Here is a 17,985-nt window from a genome sequence, read left to right on the forward strand (position 1 = left end):
TGCTCCTGAACTCCAAACGTGACGCCATTTTTTTGTTATGGAGGTGGCACCACCGATCTCCTTCATTGGAGGGGACACGGCCGGCTATTCGCGAGACTACGTGACGTGTCCCCAGGTGGCGGATAGGGGGCTGATCGCGGACCAAACGCGACCTTGTACCTGCCCTGAGACGCGGGTGGAGATAGACTCCCTGTTTCTGCTGTGCCAGGATCGGCTCATAATACTACCGTATACCGTACGTCGGTCCGACCAAAAGCCTGCAATCAAATGACTGGGAGGTGCAAGGGAGGCGGTTTAGAGTCGCCTCCAACAAATAAGCTCCACCCTTTATGCAAAACATAGTAATATTAGGTTGAATCGAAAGTTCTCGGATAAATTGACAATATTTTTATTTACTTTGCAATTTTCGAACGATAACTGTAAATCATTTGAAGTGTGCCCCATTGGCATCGATGGTTTTCTGTCTAGGCAGATCGTAGATGCCTTTTCTCCAGAACGCTGGCGACTGTTCCCTGAAGAACTGCTCGAGTGCCTTTTTGATGTCGTCGCGGGTTTGGAAGTATTGACCATCCAGATGATTTTGGAGATAGGGAAAAAGGTGGTAATCCGAGGGAGCCAGACCTACGAAATACGGTGGGTGTGGTAAAATGGTCCAGAAGAACTTCTTCAGTTCAGCCTTGGTCATTTTTCCAATGTGTGACTGAGAGTTGTCGTGCTGGAAGCAGACTTCGCTCTGCTGCGGGCGTGCATTTTCGAGATATGTCTTCAAATTCCTCAGTTGCTCAACGTAGACGTCTGCGGCCACTGTACATCCCTCAGCGAGCAGTTCCCAGTATTCGACGCCGTGTACGCTCCACCAGATGCAGAACATAACCTTTTTGGCGTGCACGTCGAGTTTAGGGACGTCTTCTGCATCCGTACCTTTGTCAATCCACTGGGCACGCCGGTGAATGTTAGAATAGGAAATCCACTTCTCATCCCCGGTGACCAGGTGCTCAAGCCAGGTGTGGGTGCGCTTGAGCGTGAGGAGAAAAAGTGCTGTATCAGCGCGGCAGTCCATCTCATATTGCGTCAGGGCATGTGGTACCCATCGACCTAGTTTTCGCACCTTGCCGATTGACTTCAAATCGCGAACAACTGGTTTGACTCACCCCAAGAGCGACTGCCAGTTCGCGAGTGGTTTGATACGGGTCGGTTTCCCCCTGTCTCCGCAGCATGTCGAAATCCAACTCCATCGGGCGTCCCAAACGGTCTTCATATTCCATGGAATAGTCACCCGACGCGAACTTCGTGTGCCACTTGTAGACTGTACTTCTAGCGGGGGTGTGCTCCTCGTAAACTTCCTTCAGACGTCTATCGATATCCGCAGGTTCTTGGCCAGATAGATGGAGAAAGATTATGACGTTGCGGAGGTGGAGTGACGACGGCTTGAAATTGCGCGGCATGGTGGCAGGAAAGGAACTAGCTCAGTGTAATTGTTAACCTACACTTTGAAGAGAATTTTTTACTCTATCAAACGGTAGCTAACACATCCATTTTTGTCAGCTCTTTGCTGAGTAATGATCTCTAGAAGTCATCACTACCACTTTGTCCGAGAACTTTCGACTCAATCTAATAGAAAAGAGTCTCCTGATTCCAGAGGAAAGCCTGGTACGGTAGCGCTAGGAACGACGGTGGTCATGTAGGCTTCCGAAACGGAAAAAGACCTGGATGACGACCTGTACCTACAACGCCCAAACGCTTGCATCGGATGCGGCCATTGAAGATCTGATGATGCAAGCCCTGAAGTTTAATTAAGTACGACTTCATCGGAATGACCGAGACGAGGCGACGCTACCCAGCGAACGCCGTGTATGACACTAGAGAACTGTTCTTATTAATATGCGACAGTAGAGGAGTTAGTAGAGTTAGTGTTCTCGTCAACACGAGTGTGGTAGTAAACATCGACTTTTCCGAAGTTCTTACAACTAGATTCGGACGTATATGGCCGAGAAGATGTGGATCAAAAACGGCTTTGACAATCTTTGTCGTTTACACTCCAACATCAAGCTACGAAAAAAGAAGTAGTCGAAGCTTTCTGTATGGACCTGGAGAAGTTCTACAGAGGAGATCATACCTTCTACAAAGTCAAAATTGGTGATTTCAACGCCAAAATTGGCCCAAGGGGAATGCCTGAGGAGCTTCATATAGGACCCATCGTCTACAGTGGAATTAACAGGAGGAGGGGCTCTCCAAGTTCATCATGATGACTAAGACCACCCATGGAAACTCTCAATTCCAGTAACCCTCTTCTCTACGCTGGACGTGAGAGTGGCTTTCCGAGTTCACCGCGACGACCAAGACTATCCATGGGAACTCGCAATTCCGGAAGCACTCCTCTCTACGCTGGATGTGGGAGTCACCCGGTGAAGGGTACCGTAATAAAATAGACCACACCATTGTCAGTGAAAGGTTCCGCCTGACGGATGTCGCTGTTGTGCCAGAGTTCTAGACCATCGCCATCGAGGATAGAACCATCGCCCCCACCGAGAACATCTTCCCCAGAACATCTTCACGACTGTGCGAGGAAAGCAAAGAGTTTCAAAACCACCGAGAGACGCCTGCTTCCGAAAACTCTAAAGCTAATACGTCAGCGTGGAGTTGCACGAGTTGCGAACAACCAAGAACTCACGTCCAAGCCCGCAAGGCTTTGCAGAGAGGCGATAAAGGGAGACCTCAAAGAGAGAAGAGCAGAATTGTTGCCTGAAGCTGTAGAGGTGGGGCAGAGCATTCGCTACACCCATCGGAACTTCGCCAATCGTAATACAATAATGACTGCTCTCCGGACCCCAGATGGAAGAACTACAGCATCGAGAATGGTGATGGAAAAGGCCATTCACTACTTCTACTCGGATCTCTTCGACAGCCACGTCCACTTGCCTCCTCACCATCTGAGGGAAGATGGACATGTCATTCTCAAAGTTCTCCCTTCCGAAGTCCGACATGCCATCATGTCGGTGAAGAATTGTATTTCACTCAGCCCGACAGAATCAAGCATGAACATCTGAAGTACCTACCACTAGTCCTCGTCATCACATAGAGAAGCTCTTCACTCGTTAGCTGTCGGAATGCAAGGTTCCTAAGCAATGAAAAACCAACAAAGCTGTGCTGTTGTATAAGAAGGGAAACCCAGATGACTTCGGAAACTATCGCCCAATCTGCTTGTCTGTCAACTACAAACTCTTCACAAGAGTAATCCTAAACAGGATAGAAAGAACATTAGATGAAAGATAGCCAGGCGAGCAAGCAGGGTTTCGAAAAGGGCTCAGTACGATTGACCACATACATACGGTTTCAAAACTCATAAAAGTATCGCGAGAGTACAAGATGCTGCTGTATCTCACTTTCATCGATTTGAAGAAACCCTTTGATACAGTAGAGACCGAAGCGTATGGAGTATGTATGGAGTAGGGAGGCCTCGGACAACCAAGACGTCCCTACTCCATACATAAAGATACTTCGTAAGTTGTATAGCAAATTCACGAACAAAATTTCCTATTCTGCAGTGGTGTCATAATCGAAAAGAAGAGAAGGGTTCCTCAGCGTGACACAATTTCACCCGACACGTTAGATGCCACTCTCGAGAACGCGATGCGAGGATTGGAATGGGAAAATATGGGAATGAAAGTTGACGGCGGACATTCACACCATCTTCGTTTTGCGGCTGACATCCTTCTTATAACATCAAGCATCAACCAGGAGGAAGGTAAATGTTCACGAAGAACGGATGGGTTTCTGATTATTCACTCATGCTCGACGGAAAAATATATCCGAATGCTCCAACTGTGTGCATCTAATGCGAGAAATCAACATGATGAACGACCTGACCTCCGAGCTGAGCAGAAGGAAACGAGCGGTTTGTGGAGCATTCAAGAGCATCGAGGATGTAGTGAAGTGGACTAAGAACATCCGGCTCCGTGCGCACCTGTTCAACATCACTGTTCTTCCTGCTTTGATCTACGCTTCAGAAACATGGGGTTTCGCAAGCAGGAGGAAACGTCATACATGCGACCAGCGTCATAGAACGCGGAATTGAGAGGGTGATGCTAGGAGCAACTCGATTTAAGCAAGTGAAAGAAGGGATTCAAAGTTCACTCCTACGTCATCCACCGAAGAAGAGAGATGCTTCCGCATATGCCGAGGAAAACAAAATTAGGTTGGCCGGAAACGTGATCCGTTTGCGTGAACGACAATCGTTGGACCAGAGCAGTAAGCGACTGGATACCATGCGACATCAAACGCACTGCAGTAAGACCATCTACCTCTTTACGAAGTCCTTCAAAGAAAAGTACGACGCTCTTCGAGTACCTCGCGAGAAGAGATACTACTGCACCTGCATGCGATCGTAACAAATGGAAGTGCTACTGATGCCCGCTCGAGCAAATCGATCAACAACGGGAACACAGGTGCTCCACAGGTGACAAGTGATGGAGGTGGCAACCTAGCAATACGACTGTCGGATGCAAGCAGACAGAATCAGAATCTGCAGAGAGCCTAGCCAATCTCTGTTGAAATGATGATGGAGAAAGTTCATTGATTTTGATAGCGGTTATGTATTGAGTGTCTTTGGATTACATTTACACTAAAACTAATGTAACATTCCTGAATTGTTTGCTTGTGGCAATTTGTTAGGGTTTTGTGTTATGAACGAAGAGGGTGGTATTGTTTGCATTAATAATTAGGAGGGACGTTGTTCTGTGGTGGAGTATTTGTATGAAGTAAAAGGCTTCTGGTACCTCTCAGATTTATCATCTTTTTCTGCTCTGTAGTTTGTAGCCGATTCCACGATTTTTAGTGCATTTTCTAAAAAAAAAACATGCGCAACTCGCCACTAATACTTAGTATTTGTATGTATCTAATGACACAGCTAGAGCAATTAAACAATAAAAATAGTGGAATTACCGGAATTGTTCGATCTAGTAAGGTCCATAATTGTTACTGAAGGTAGAATCAGTGCAGGAGGAGGGGTTACCGAATGTTCAAGAGCATTCGAAGCGAACTCGTACCGTTCACAGCATATCGAACGACTTCCGACAGTGTGGCAAAACGCATTCCTCTAGGTAAGACGCCAGTGTTTAGAAATTATTCAGAAATCAAAATACAACTCACCGAACATCGCTTAGTAGAGTTACACAATACAGGCAGTCCTTTGCGGTCAATCAACCCGATAGAATTCTGCGGACACTCGAGAACCTTATCATTTTCGTTTCGCGACACCTTTTGCGATGTGGTGTTTGTGTTGTTAGCGTACTGTGTTCCCAACCAACGCTTACAACATATGTGGTCAAAACCAGTGGCAAAACAGGTCATTGATGTCTAAAATCTTTTTGTAATTACGGCAGCATTCAGGCAAATGTTGAGTCCTCTTCGGTAGCAGTTAGGGTTTCAGACGACATTCTCAAGTAACACCAAAGACAGGCCGCACCCCTTATAAACCCAGAAACAAGATGGTTGAGATTGACCAGTTTACATTAGACCACTCGACGGAGAAATTCCTTATATTCGACTCCGAAGGGGTGAAGTGGTACCTGTAAAGTTGATTTGATCTTAGGAATGTAAATTGCTGCTTAAGTAAATTCATCTGGAATCCTCCCTATGCGTTTTTCATTTCATAACTCGTACAAGTGTACATGTAAACTAATTTCAATCCCCAACCTGTTTGCCACTAAAGGGCATCTTGCATAGAAATATTCTCGGAATGCTGTTTTTAACATAAGTTAGAGACAGCACTCCAAGAATATTTCGATGCAAGTTCATAGCATTGTTTCAACGATTTTGTCTAGCAACATACAGCTAGTAAAGGATGCGGCGGAAATAACTCGCCTATTTTAAAGGGGATTGGAAAGAAATGGTACGAGATATTAAGAAAAACGTTTTATTCTGCAAATATAGACAGCATGGTTTACTACTTTATGTTTTGAAAACTACGTCGTCAAAATGGCGGCCTTGACGTTTCATGTACATATGGAGCCGTTCTTGTAAATCTTTCGATATCCTCACTAGCATGTCGGACGAAATCCCTTGAATTTTTTCTTGAATGCACTGCTTTTGCTGGTGCAAGGAGCAAGGGCAATCTTTGAAAACCTCTGTCGGGGCGCACCCGAAGAAAAAAGTCATTGGGACTCCAATCATCCGAGCACGGTGACCATGCAGTTGCCTTCCATAAGCAGACACGGTGTTTTTGGGGTGTTATCGCAGTGTTTTTTTTTTCTCCAGTACATGTTATATATCAACGGACTTTGTCACGTGCATTTAGGTGCCTGAAATTAAATTGAGAAAGCAGAATAACAGATCCAACAGCGTCAAAAAGCGATAAAATGGGATGAGAAGGGTCTAAGTCGTTGACTTGATTCGTACATACCAGAAAACACTGAGTGGGATTTCACGGCACAAGTTTGGTGCAATGGTCCCAGGAACTAGAACAGTAGTTCCGAGCGTTTTGTGGTTGAATAAACGAGACATTGTGGGCTGTTTTATTGTCGTAACAGCTGCATAGACTCTAATGTACTCCGTATAACTACTCTATTGTAATTACCTTCACCACGTGTGCCGGATCCTTTCTTCAGAGACTGGATACACACATTCAGACCCTTCCTAAATAGTAGTTAGCAGTTTACGTGATCTAACGTAACAGCTTTATTTTTATGAGTATGATGATTGACGTTCAAGTGACTTCATTTTGCATTCTGTTACAAGTGATGAGTAGAAAAACGAGAAACTTGTCTGATACTACAAATTATGTGCTCAAATTGCTGCGGTAGTCAAAGGAATATGGATGTAAAATCAAGTTTTAGTATCCTCCAGACGTAGAATATCGAGACAGTTGTAGGAAAATGACTACAAGAAGTAAAGAACAGGAAACATGATTGAACTCTTCCAGTGTGTTTCTATTGGGCTGGACGGGAAGTCTTGTCGCCATTTGTCACTTTTTCTGCTTTTTTTATCTCAGCTTACAATAGAAATTAATCAATAATATAATCACCATTAGTAATTACAACAATGTCACACCTAATAGGCAGGTCAGCAATCCCTTTCTTCCACGACTGGGGAGACTGGGAGTCGAAGAAGTCGCTGACCGCCCGTTTGACTTCTTCAAACTTGGTGAAGATTTTCTTAGCAAGGAAAGCCTTGAAGAGCCGGAATGAGTGGCATTCTGAAGAGGCACGGTCGAGAGAGTAGGGGGATGGGGCACCGTGTCCCAGCCTAACTCGTACAGTTTTTCATAGATCTCCTTAGTTACATGGGGCCTAGCGTTATCGTGGAGGAGGTAGCTTCTGAAGCTCGTCTCGGCCGTTTTTCTCGAACGGCCGATGCGAACTTCTGGAGCTGACTAGCGTATAGGAACAGGTGACAGTGTGGCCTTGTGGAAACGGCTCACAAAAATCATTTTTCTCGAATCCCAGAAGCAGCAAAGGAGACACCTCTTGTGTCATACAGGTTTCTACACTAGAGAGACATATGCATACGGGACGCCAGCGACATCTTCGCTGTATGCTCAATTCGGACTAATTCTGGTTTAGAGGCATCACCCCACGGATCTGGGGTGGTGCGGGTTTCAGGTGGGCTATGCCTAACGGAGTCGTAGACTATGGGGAGGACGCTGATTCCGTCCATTTCTTCCTAATTGCCGTAAAAGAAGAGCCAGGAAGATACGGCGCGTGCACAAGGCTGGCGCGCTCCAATCGAAATCGTTGTAGAAGATAGCGCCCCGAAACGGTAGAAGCCGCATCTTCCAGGCCGTTTTTCTACGGCAATTAGGAAGAAATGGACGGAATCACCCTCATCGCCATAATCTACGACCCAGTATAGGCATAACCCACCTGAAACCCGCACCACCCTAGACTCGTGGGGTGATGCCTTTAATCCAATTATGCACGCTGCGGAAGGGAAAACAGCGAACACAATAACAGGGAGGAAAAAAACCAATTCACTATTTCTCCACGATACCAAACTATTTAGGAAACACGACAAACATACGAGACTTTTGTTGGCGGTGATTGACCAGCGTCCGATAGTAACCGAAGTTAGTATCAAGGTAGCACACAGAATCGATCGTACGTTGCGATTTTCCCAAGAGGGATCGTAAGAGAGGATAGGAAGTAGAGGATCTTTCCAAGAGGGATTATAAGAGAGGATAGGAGGTAGAGCGAGTCTCGAGGGGTCATACTCGATATTTATCTTCGAAATGGAGTCGTCTAATATTTGAGTAAATGGTTGAGAAAATCTCGCAACTAAAACGGGGAAAATAGTTTAGATAACATGAGAGTACACAAGGTACAAAATCAAAATTTAAAAAGTTGTTATAAATGCTTCCGGTAGTGGGACTAGTCTACCCCATGAGTCAATCTTGATGATGGATAACTTAGGATCTTCTTGCCGCTGTAAACTTTGCTTGATGACGTAGGGTTCGCTTCCCTGGGTTAAACCGTGCAAAATCATATCCGGTATATACGGTCAGCTGTCAATATGAGGGAAAACCATCGATTAACTAAAACTCTTTGGTGGACTACAAATGTACAATGTAATAAAATATTCGTGTTCTTAACTTGAGCTAGACGCAAGATTGATATAATCCTTAATTATTGGTTAACGGTTCAACGAGTTTGTCTTCTTCAGAGCCTGAAAAGGTGAAATTGAACGTGATTTATCCGATCAAACGTCCTATCCCCCAACAAAGAAAATCCTTAATTTAGTGTTTAGTCTCATAGTTACAAGTGGAAGTGTAAGGCCTAACTAAGGGTCGGATGATTTTTCTGTCGCAGTTAGATACCTGTGGTGAGGCGAATAAAATAGGAACCTCAAATAGGGAGCGTGTTCTCGCGTAACACTGAGACATTCCCCTTTACAATTGATCTTTGGGCGCTTGGAACGGAACCAAAACTATTCCAGAACCCTTCGCGCGGCAAAACTAGATTCACACGCCAACATATTGATCTTAACTTCAAAATCCCCTCCATTAGGACGGTGCACCCTCCGACCGCCTAATGCCGTAGAGCCGCGTGATTTCTCTTTGCCATCCAGCTGTTCTTTAACTCGAACACAAAAGGGTCTGGGCGTTTCTCCTATCTGTTCGTCACCGCACTTCATACAGAAAACCAGATAGATAATCAACACATGAACTCATGCAATCACTCTTCTTGTTGACGGACATCTTTGCACTCCGGTATAGTGCAAATACGGTCATATTGGCAATTGTTTATGAGTCTTTGCTTAAGATTGCTTGATGGAGCTCTACAATCATCGTTACGGACTCTTTAATATTTACTTTCCTCAGATGCCGCTAAATGGCAGCGCTAACCTCATCGGAAATGAACGGCATACGAAAGGGTATTTTCTCCATACCAGATTACCGACGTTACTGACCGCAACTTCCCTAGTGCGCTCAGTTGATTCTTGTCTTTCCTCTCCTCCACTGCAAACAAGCGAACTTAGTGTTGTCGCGCGAAAGGCCCTGGAAGCGCTTTGGATACATTCCAGTAGTCCAAAGATGAATCGCAAAGAGAGATTATGCGGGAACTCAGCACCTACATAAGGTTGCTTTTTGGGTGCGCTAGCCTTTTATGACATGTATCTACATAGCTGAGGCAAGAAATCCTCAGCGTCTTAGGCAAGACTTAAGGTAAGACTCCGATACCCCTCCATTACGGCCACTTTAATATTTTTTCCAAGTGTAATTGTGAGACCCAACAGTAAACTTGGGACTTTCTTTGTTAGGCGGATGCGGCTTTTGATAGGATAAGTCACGTTCGATATCATCTCCAGGCTCTGAAAAAGCCAGTGATAAAGGATCGTAACAACCTCGCGTTCGATTCAACTTAAGAACACAAATATTGAATCGTAGACATGCCGAGGTTTATTTAAAGTCCTACATGGAGACTTAATTTTAAAAAAATGTGAAGGTAATAAAATGGGAAGGGCAATAGTTCAAAATGCACGTAACTACCCAAAAACTGAGTTTCCTCTGAAAAATCAAGTTGCTTTCACAATTATCAGACAAAAGTACTACACACTTCTGTGTAATCAGTTTTTTTTTAGAAAGATGAAACTGGCCAGAGGTGACTTCGTATTAGGTACTGAAGGACCGTAGGAAGCAACCTTCATTCCCTGTATAGCTTGTACACTCTTCCGATACCCCTCCATTACGGCCACTTTAATATTTTGAGTAAATTTAATATATTTATTACGATGGCTGATGTGTAGATTGGTGAGAGGTGGCTGGCTGGTGTAACTGTATTGCACAGTGCAGTGTAGCTTCACTTCTATTATTACTGTCACGGATCAATTCCTGGCAGGAGTGAAATTTTGCATTCAGCACTATAGGGTTATGTAAGGATATTCCACAGTGATGAATTTCCATACTATCACCAAAAAAAATGTGACGCTACTTGTATGCGAAAATAGACAACAACTGACAATATATGTAAAATTAATGTAAAGTAAGACGTTCTCAAAAAGTTTCATGCAGTACTATTTTGCAGGTTTGTGGAGACAAGATACTTCTATATTTGTGCAAAAGTTGGTGTCTCTAACACTTTTATTTTTTTGGAACCTGGTTGAGAAAAATGGTAAACTTTTCCTGTCATCTTTAGATCTTTTTCAAGTAGTTTTAGGGAGAATCAGGAGACCTATGGGGATAAGAAGTTGATAACGATAGTTAAATTTTTTTGTAGTGCAAATATTCCTATTTGAAACGCACACCCACTAGCCCTTTCATATTTCTTTTTTGCCACGGTATAAATACTTAGTTCAACCTGCCAAAACCCGCACCAGACCTACAGTTGGTCACAATCAGGGTCGGTGTTTATCACTAAGGTCACCTCGAAATCGCGCGTAAATGCTGTATGTCTATTCTTATTCATCTATATTTATTTTACCTGCTGTTCACCACCTTTTTATTTTTATATATTCACTGATTTGTCATTAATTTTCAAAACTCGTTTATAACATTTGATTTCTGATTGCCACATGAACGACTATACTTGAGTGAACAAGGGGATTTTGGAGGATCGTGTCCCAACTACACGCTTGATCCTAGAAGCACAGTTTGATAGACATTTGGGTTGTAGCTTACAAGACAGGAGATTATATTAACATAAATTTTTATTCTTTCAGAGTTGTGCAGAAAGGTGTGGAAGCACTGCATTTCTTAACCTTCGAAATCACGTTATGTCTGGGCTGTCAATAGTGATTAGACCCCGATATAGAAAGTGATCACCAAATTGCATACATATCCCACCTATTAAAGAAATATAAGGCACAACAATGGAAGACTTCACAAGTCTCTCCAATACTTACCTGAGGGCATGCGCGAGTCCAAGACTTGCATCTCAGCGGTGCTCCACTTGAGTCCAGAACAGTAACCATTGGAGCGGGACACGTGTGCTGATGTCTACCCGAGGACTGATTGGTAGGGCAACACATGTAATTCATTCCAGAAAAGAAACATGCATGACCATCACCGCATACAGAGTGCGAGGACGACCCTGAAAATGCGAGTCTCAGCGGTCCTTCGTGAAGCGTTTTAAATGTCAGGCACGTAGTCCTCAACGTTTATGTTCTTATGTTTGCCCGCAAGATCACGCCGTCTCTGCGGTATTTTTTTGCATTTCCTCTTCAAGGCGCACATGTTCTCCACCCAAACCATGTTCGTTACTATCATTTGACACAGTTTATATTTCAACAAATATACGAATAAGATTTCTGGTCAAATGCTCCATCTAATATCATTGCAAACAAAGCTTGTATTGCAATTCTGGCTTGCCTCTGAGAATTCTTGACTGCTGCGAAAATGATCAGGAATGGTCCAAACTGTGTCTGCTTTCCTTAAAATTTCGATTAGGATTTTAGGTAGTTCGAAAACGCTTCAGAAAAGTTCGGAAAAGTCTGACAGGACTACCTTCAAGGATCCTGTGTTGTTCAAAACTCTCTTTGAATCGTTCCTGACTACTATGTAGAGTTGGATAAGTTGAAATTCTGCAGCCGGATGACCGCGACAACTTTCACACCATACATACTTTCTATGCTTGATACTTACAGGTTCTTTCTCCGTGACCTATTTCAATGCGCCTTGCTTGGGTTGCGGTTGATTGTTTTTGGAGTTAACAGCATCCATAATTTTTTAAACACTAGTTTGGAGAAGACTATTCCTTAAGATTAGCACTTGAATTAATCCCAATGGTGCAATATATATCCCGACAATCAAACAAAACATAAGCAAAATTGCAAATCTAGTTTGCAAAAATTGTATTTTAGTTCTCCACAGACTAAAGATGGATCAATGGGCGAGACAAAGTACCTGGAAGGCACTGAATTGGTCGACCTATTTTATCCAACTTGGGTTGGTGATCATTGGGACACGAAGGCTGACGGACTGCAATAACGTCTATCTTAGCAACATGTATAGTGAAAAGTGCTATACTAGGAAAACATTACGGGATACTGTCGATATAATCAGAAGATAGAGATGAAGTATTTGTGGCATGACAGTCGTTGAGATATTGTAGGGACACGTTCGCTTAACTAATGCGCGGACGCACGATTAACCTCTTTTCGTCCCGCCACCCACCAACATGTTGTCAACATTTGATTTGCCCAAGGTCGTCATTAGTAGCAAAAAGTGTCCACGAATTTAAATACTGTGTATTGTAAGGGCAGGGAATTTAGTTAGAATAAATCCCATTCTGGTCCATACGAAGGAAACAATGTTTCCTTCTGTCTTCAAGCAGTTTAAAGTTGCGTAGTGTTGTGAAGTGATAAGATTGTAAATGGTTTAGAAGGTTACTCTTCACTGCACCTCCTATCTTTAGACGCGTTTTCTACGGGATTAATGAAGAACCTGAAGTTAACAGCTCTCTCCGTTCCAGAGTAAATGCAAGTATTGTATCCTCCTACATTATATGTAAGTGAACAGCTATGTTTTGTAAATAACCATTTTTGTTGATGATCAGTGAACTTAATTACATCCTCACTAAAAAAATCTTGACAGCAAAAGTAAACTGAAGATCACTTCAGTTCAGTTCTGAGCTGAAAAACCGATAGAATGGAAATTTTCCAATGATCAGAAGCAGTAGAACAGCGGAAGTTGTTTCAGAAGAGTGAATATCTGGCCAGTTAAACAACGTTGGGCCTTGTTAGCACCTGGAGAAGAAACGGGTTGAGAATCCCAGGCACCCTTTGCTTCTTATCATAGGGGGAATACCAGCAACGTTAGCGTGATCTCGGGATGTTTTTCTGCTCGACATTTTGAAAATCTGATACCCAATCTAGCTAAGGTAGAGAATACGAAAATAGAAAATAGAGCATAGAGAGGGCGCTTCTTCGATTGACACCGTATTTAAATCTTACTTACATGAAATTTGACAGTTGAATGGTTCTATAGATGCTGATTTAACACACACGGTTTGATATTTTACGGGATCCGAAGTGCCGCAGGAGTACTAGGAATGAGACACTTATGGCCACACCACGTTGAAAACACCACCCGGTTGTTACGTCAGTTAAACAACGTGGAGCACGTGGTTAGTGTCTGAACCGGAAACGACTTTGGAATCTTATCAAAAAAAAAGTGGTGGAAATGCTCTGTGTGTGAGAATCCGTCCTGTCGTCTATCCGTCATGGTATGGAAGAGCAGCTTTTGAGAGGAAGAGGAGTGACGTCATAGTGGGAATTATTTACTACTGAGCCTCTTGCAGAGCTATACTGAAGACATTCCATGTTTTTGGTCTGTCGTTGATGGCTACACTGAATTTCAATTATAATTGGATTTGTTTTCTCTAGAGTACCTTGTTCCTTTCCAATTTTTTTTTGTAAAAAAAAAATAAAAGTAAAAAAAAGAAGCAAATTGGGTTATCGAGTTCTGCATGCTCCTTTTATAGCACTGGGTACGCATGGTTAGGTACCCGCAGCTTTGCGACGGCAGAGCATTGCGCTGCGTTCGCCTTAGGCCCCGCCCATCACATCGTCCATCTTCGACCCTCATCGTCTAATAAGGTGCGAAACATGCCTCACAGGAGCACACTATTTCTGGTATTGCTTCTGTGCGGAGTATCGATCGCTTACATACAGAGACATATCGAACTGCACAAAAAATCCCAGAAATAGGAAATAATAGTGTTTTATTTGTGTAAAACAAAAACAAATCGAAACATTTACAAACTATAGCAGTATTTTACGTGCAATAAATACTCTGTATAAATACAAATATATGTCTATATCTTCTATGAAGTTTTTCCAATCACAAATCTACGTCTTCCAACGACCGGGCTCTCGTTTTTACATTTTTAAACTTTTATTTCGGAACGTTTTAAGCTTCAATAATGTTTTCTGATGTTGATCTCTTCTTATAGAAATCTTATATGTTTTTGCTTCATTTTGAGCATTTTTCAATTTCTACGTCTTTTTCCACTTGCTACCTTTTCGTTCTTTGAACTTTCCTAGAAGTTAACTATATCACTTAATTGCAATACAAACAGAGTGGCACATAACCTCACATGTGGTGATGGATGGGCGTGGTGTACTGATCACTGCTAGCCTAAGATGTGCCTGCTCTAGCCTACCGACAGCCTCTTCTGTAGACACTTATTCGGCTGCAGATAACTTCTTTTGAATTTTCTCCTCTCTGAATTCTGGGTGAACTAAACTATTCCCCGAAACTAAAAAAAAACTAAACTAAACAAAAAAGAAAAAGAAAAAATCTGCATATAGAGGTTCCTGAGTCGCTCTATCTAAATACATGGATGATTTTTTAAAGAACAACTCCGTTTGAGAATACTTGCTGAGAATACTTGCTAATGTTCCGATTTTTTCCGATTTTTCCTCGAGCTCCAAAAAGAGCATGATCTTGAATAAAGTCTAGCTTATACGGAGTAACATTATGTTAGCAAATCGTCTTCTGGTGTTTTGTAGCCAAAGACTTTCACTATCAGCTCGTGTATATAGCGATTTGTAAAGTTTTGCCGTCTCTCAAAATTTTAGACTTTATCTTTTTTAGAATTGAGACAAATATGAGAGATTGGAATTTTTCCTCCTCTGTCTCATTTGAACTCAAAAAAACTAGGAGGTCCCGTGAAACAGTTATTTTGCTATTTTATAGGGCAAACGTTCTCTTATAAAAGACTGCTGAAAGTATTTCTCAAGAGGGCTCTTATCAGGAAGTTATTTGCGATCTTCCAAACCTATCAATGAGCACAGATTGTGAGCTTTTTTTAACATTTAAGTTATATTAAATCGACGTTTAAATTGCTGAAAACTATGTACCATCAAACTCTTCACCTTGCAAGAGTTTTCAGTTCCAAGTTTCCATCTCTTTTGTAAAAATTTGGCTCAGCGGGGTGTTGGACGTGTGCGGCCCCATTATTACATTGTCAAAGAAGTTTTTTTTTTGTTTTTCTTTTTCGTCCTTCCTCTTAATTCGACCCCTGCAGCTCACTTTTCTATTTTTTGTTTCCATTATTTTCATTGATGAGTATTTAAAGATATTTCATAGATGTTAAAACGTGGAAATGTTTCAACAATAATATTTCAACAACGTTTCAGCGAATTTGCTTTTCCACTAATTGGTGTTTTTTTCGGTTCGATTTTTTTCACCTTAGCCATTCGTTACTCAGCCAATTTTCGGGAGGGTGGAGTTGTATCCCACAACGTTGTGTCAGATCGCTTGACCGTGCTTGCGGATCTGGTGTACGCTGATTACGGATACGATAATCGTTTCGTCCGCAAAGTCGATTTAATTACCTTTATGCTATATCCGATATGCTTGCTGAGCAAACTATACAACACCGCTACTAACTTGTGTCCCAAAAACCGTCGCCGACGGATTAATCCGTCGCAAACCGTCGGAATTCTTGGAAGTGGGCAAAATTAAATTTTGAAAATATCATTCGAAAGTAAATGAGCTGCTGATTACAAATATACTTTGAAAATTTACTTTTGACAAATGTGTGGCCTGAAAACGGGCGAAGTTTCCTTAAGCCCCGTTAATTACTTTCACACCTCCGCAATCCTGCCATTGGGATATCCCGCGGATACATCTCCATGGAAGGAAAGGGTGTTCATAGGATTTCCGCTTATTTCTCGAAATTAAACAAAATTTTTATTACATCCGTAATCAGGAGGCTATTTAGAGCATTTTGGTACCCCACATCATATGTTGGTTCGAAATTTCCATTCTCTTCAGAAATTGACGAAAGTGCTCCATCGAAGCTTAATAAAAAGCCATACTTTCCAAGCTGTGAAAAATCTCCTCGGAAATTTTTCAGTGAACAACTTGTACTAGACAATAGTTTATACTGAAAGTTTCTAGGTTTGAAAACGTCTAGTTTTTCCAGTGTCCAACTTACAACATTACTCTATTTCGTTATTTGGTCCAATTTTTGAACAGCTGTCAACGGCTTGGAGTGAACGCTTCTGTCTCGCGATTAGGTACCTGCTTAGAGCTCTTCTTCCTTTGCGAGAAGTGAATTAGGTGCTAACATTGGATGACAGCTGGTCATGGTTTTAGAGTGACCAAATTGGAGAAAATTTCGTCTGTCTTCACAAAACAGAAATTTTTGTAGCCTCTATGAATTTTTTCAGTACCTCAAATAGCCAGTTCTTCTCACAAAAAGACGCTCTTTCGAATGATGTTGAATTCACTTTTATTTACAAACTTCAAAATTTCAACACTGACTCCGCCCTCCTATATAGCAGGCAATGTTCTATAGCTGGAATGGTTGTCGCGGCCCAGGCATGGTCAGGCATCTCACACCTTCGATAGGTGACTCCTCTGGCGATTCGGCGTCACAGAGAGACAATAATGTTTGAACATAAGTGAACAGGGACGAGACTTCCAAAGAGTTCTTATTTGTAAAAACAGCAGCGATAATTTGAATCGGCTAGGAAGGAAAATGACTGACGAAACCAAGCCAAGAAATAAAAAGAAGAGGAGAGGGAAGAAAAGGAAGACACGGAAAATTAAAAAAATTTGAGAAGTTCCGATTTTTTCCTCCATCAAACGTCTTGATTTGTTTTATTTTTGTTTTTTTTTCAGGAGGTTTATTTCGTTTGTTTGTATTTCTTTCTGAAAGCTTGTGAAATTGAAGAAGCTGTATGGTTCCGATGACTAAGAACTGTGTAGAATTGTTGTTCTTGTTCACTTATGTTCAAACATTATTGTCTCTCTGTGACGCCGAATCGCCAGAGGAGTCACCTATCGAAGGTGTGAGATGCCTGACCATGCCTGGGCCGCGACAACCATTCCAGTTATAGAACATTGCCTGCTATATAGGAGGGCGGAGTCAGTGTTGAAATTTTGAAGTTTGTAAATAAAAGTGAATTCAACATCATTCGAAAGAGCGTCTTTTTGTGAGAAGAACTGGCTATTTGAGGTACTGAAAAAATTCATAGAGGCTACAAAAATTTCTGTTTTGTGAAGACAGACGAAATTTTCTCCAATTTGGTCACTCTAAAACCATGACCAGCTGTCATCCAATGTTAGCACCTAATTCACTTCTCGCAAAGGAAGAAGAGCTCTAAGCAGGTACCTAATCGCGAGACAGAAGCGTTCACTCCAAGCCGTTGACAGCTGTTCAAAAATTGGACCAAATAACGAAATAAAGTAATGTTGTAAGTTGGACACTGGAAAAACTAGACGTTTTCAAACCTAGAAACTTTCAGTATAAACTATTGTCTAGTACAAGTTGTTCACTGAAAAATTTCCGAGGAGATTTTTCACAGCTTGGAAAGTATGGCTTTTTATTAAGCTTCGATGGAGCACTTTCGTCAATTTCTGAAGAGAATGGAAATTTCGAACCAACATATGATGTGGGGTACCAAAATGCTCTAAATAGCCTCCTGATTACGGATGTAATAAAAATTTTGTTTAATTTCGAGAAATAAGCGGAAATCCTATGAACACCCTTTCCTTCCATGGAGATGTATCCGCGGGATATCCCAATGGCAGGATTGCGG

The 17,985-nt window shown here is 42.2% G+C and overlaps 6 protein-coding genes across 9 annotated transcripts; 3 read left to right on the plus strand and 3 right to left on the minus strand.

The window, feature by feature from the left end:
• Positions 1-424: 424 nt before the first annotated feature.
• On the minus strand, positions 425-1,445 carry RB195_024907 (uncharacterized protein; the record flags this gene model as incomplete). 3 transcript variants are annotated; one of them, XM_064212844.1, is made up of 2 exons in its annotated part: positions 425-1,108; positions 1,152-1,445. In XM_064212844.1, the coding sequence occupies 2 exons, from the start codon at positions 1,443-1,445 to the stop codon at positions 425-427; spliced, it is 978 nt and encodes a 325-aa protein (XP_064068723.1). The 3 variants fall into 3 exon arrangements, with proteins under 3 accessions (XP_064068723.1, XP_064068724.1, XP_064068725.1); XM_064212842.1 differs by lacking the exon at positions 1,152-1,445 and having other exon boundaries at positions 425-871; XM_064212843.1 differs by having other exon boundaries at positions 1,062-1,445.
• A 1,020-nt stretch (positions 1,446-2,465) lies between these two features.
• RB195_024908 (uncharacterized protein) lies at positions 2,466-3,047 on the plus strand (the record flags this gene model as incomplete). The annotated part of the gene is made up of 1 exon (XM_064212845.1): positions 2,466-3,047. One exon carries the CDS (start codon positions 2,466-2,468, stop codon positions 3,045-3,047), a length of 582 nt encoding a protein of 193 aa, XP_064068726.1.
• A 319-nt stretch (positions 3,048-3,366) lies between these two features.
• On the plus strand, positions 3,367-3,942 carry RB195_024909 (uncharacterized protein; the record flags this gene model as incomplete). Its single annotated transcript, XM_064212846.1, has 2 exons — positions 3,367-3,446; positions 3,546-3,942. 2 exons carry the CDS (start codon positions 3,367-3,369, stop codon positions 3,940-3,942), a joined length of 477 nt encoding a protein of 158 aa, XP_064068727.1.
• A 140-nt stretch (positions 3,943-4,082) lies between these two features.
• Positions 4,083-4,388, plus strand: RB195_024910 (uncharacterized protein; the record flags this gene model as incomplete). The annotated part of the gene is made up of 1 exon (XM_064212847.1): positions 4,083-4,388. The coding sequence occupies one exon, from the start codon at positions 4,083-4,085 to the stop codon at positions 4,386-4,388; it is 306 nt and encodes a 101-aa protein (XP_064068728.1).
• RB195_024911 (uncharacterized protein) lies at positions 4,192-5,349 on the minus strand (the record flags this gene model as incomplete). 2 transcript variants are annotated; one of them, XM_064212848.1, is made up of 5 exons in its annotated part: positions 4,192-4,282; positions 4,373-4,480; positions 4,776-4,842; positions 4,942-5,095; positions 5,149-5,349. In XM_064212848.1, the coding sequence occupies 5 exons, from the start codon at positions 5,347-5,349 to the stop codon at positions 4,192-4,194; spliced, it is 621 nt and encodes a 206-aa protein (XP_064068729.1). The 2 variants fall into 2 exon arrangements, with proteins under 2 accessions (XP_064068729.1, XP_064068730.1); XM_064212849.1 differs by lacking the exons at positions 4,192-4,282; positions 4,373-4,480 and having other exon boundaries at positions 4,718-4,842.
• A 1,227-nt stretch (positions 5,350-6,576) lies between these two features.
• On the minus strand, positions 6,577-12,643 carry RB195_024912 (uncharacterized protein; the record flags this gene model as incomplete). Its single annotated transcript, XM_064212850.1, has 4 exons — positions 6,577-6,633; positions 11,335-11,522; positions 12,335-12,409; positions 12,583-12,643. 4 exons carry the CDS (start codon positions 12,641-12,643, stop codon positions 6,577-6,579), a joined length of 381 nt encoding a protein of 126 aa, XP_064068731.1.
• Positions 12,644-17,985: the final 5,342 nt, after the last annotated feature.

This window comes from Necator americanus, chromosome X (genome assembly GCF_031761385.1).
Source record: "Necator americanus strain Aroian chromosome X, whole genome shotgun sequence".
Classification (NCBI taxonomy): Eukaryota; Metazoa; Nematoda; class Chromadorea; order Rhabditida; family Ancylostomatidae; genus Necator; species Necator americanus.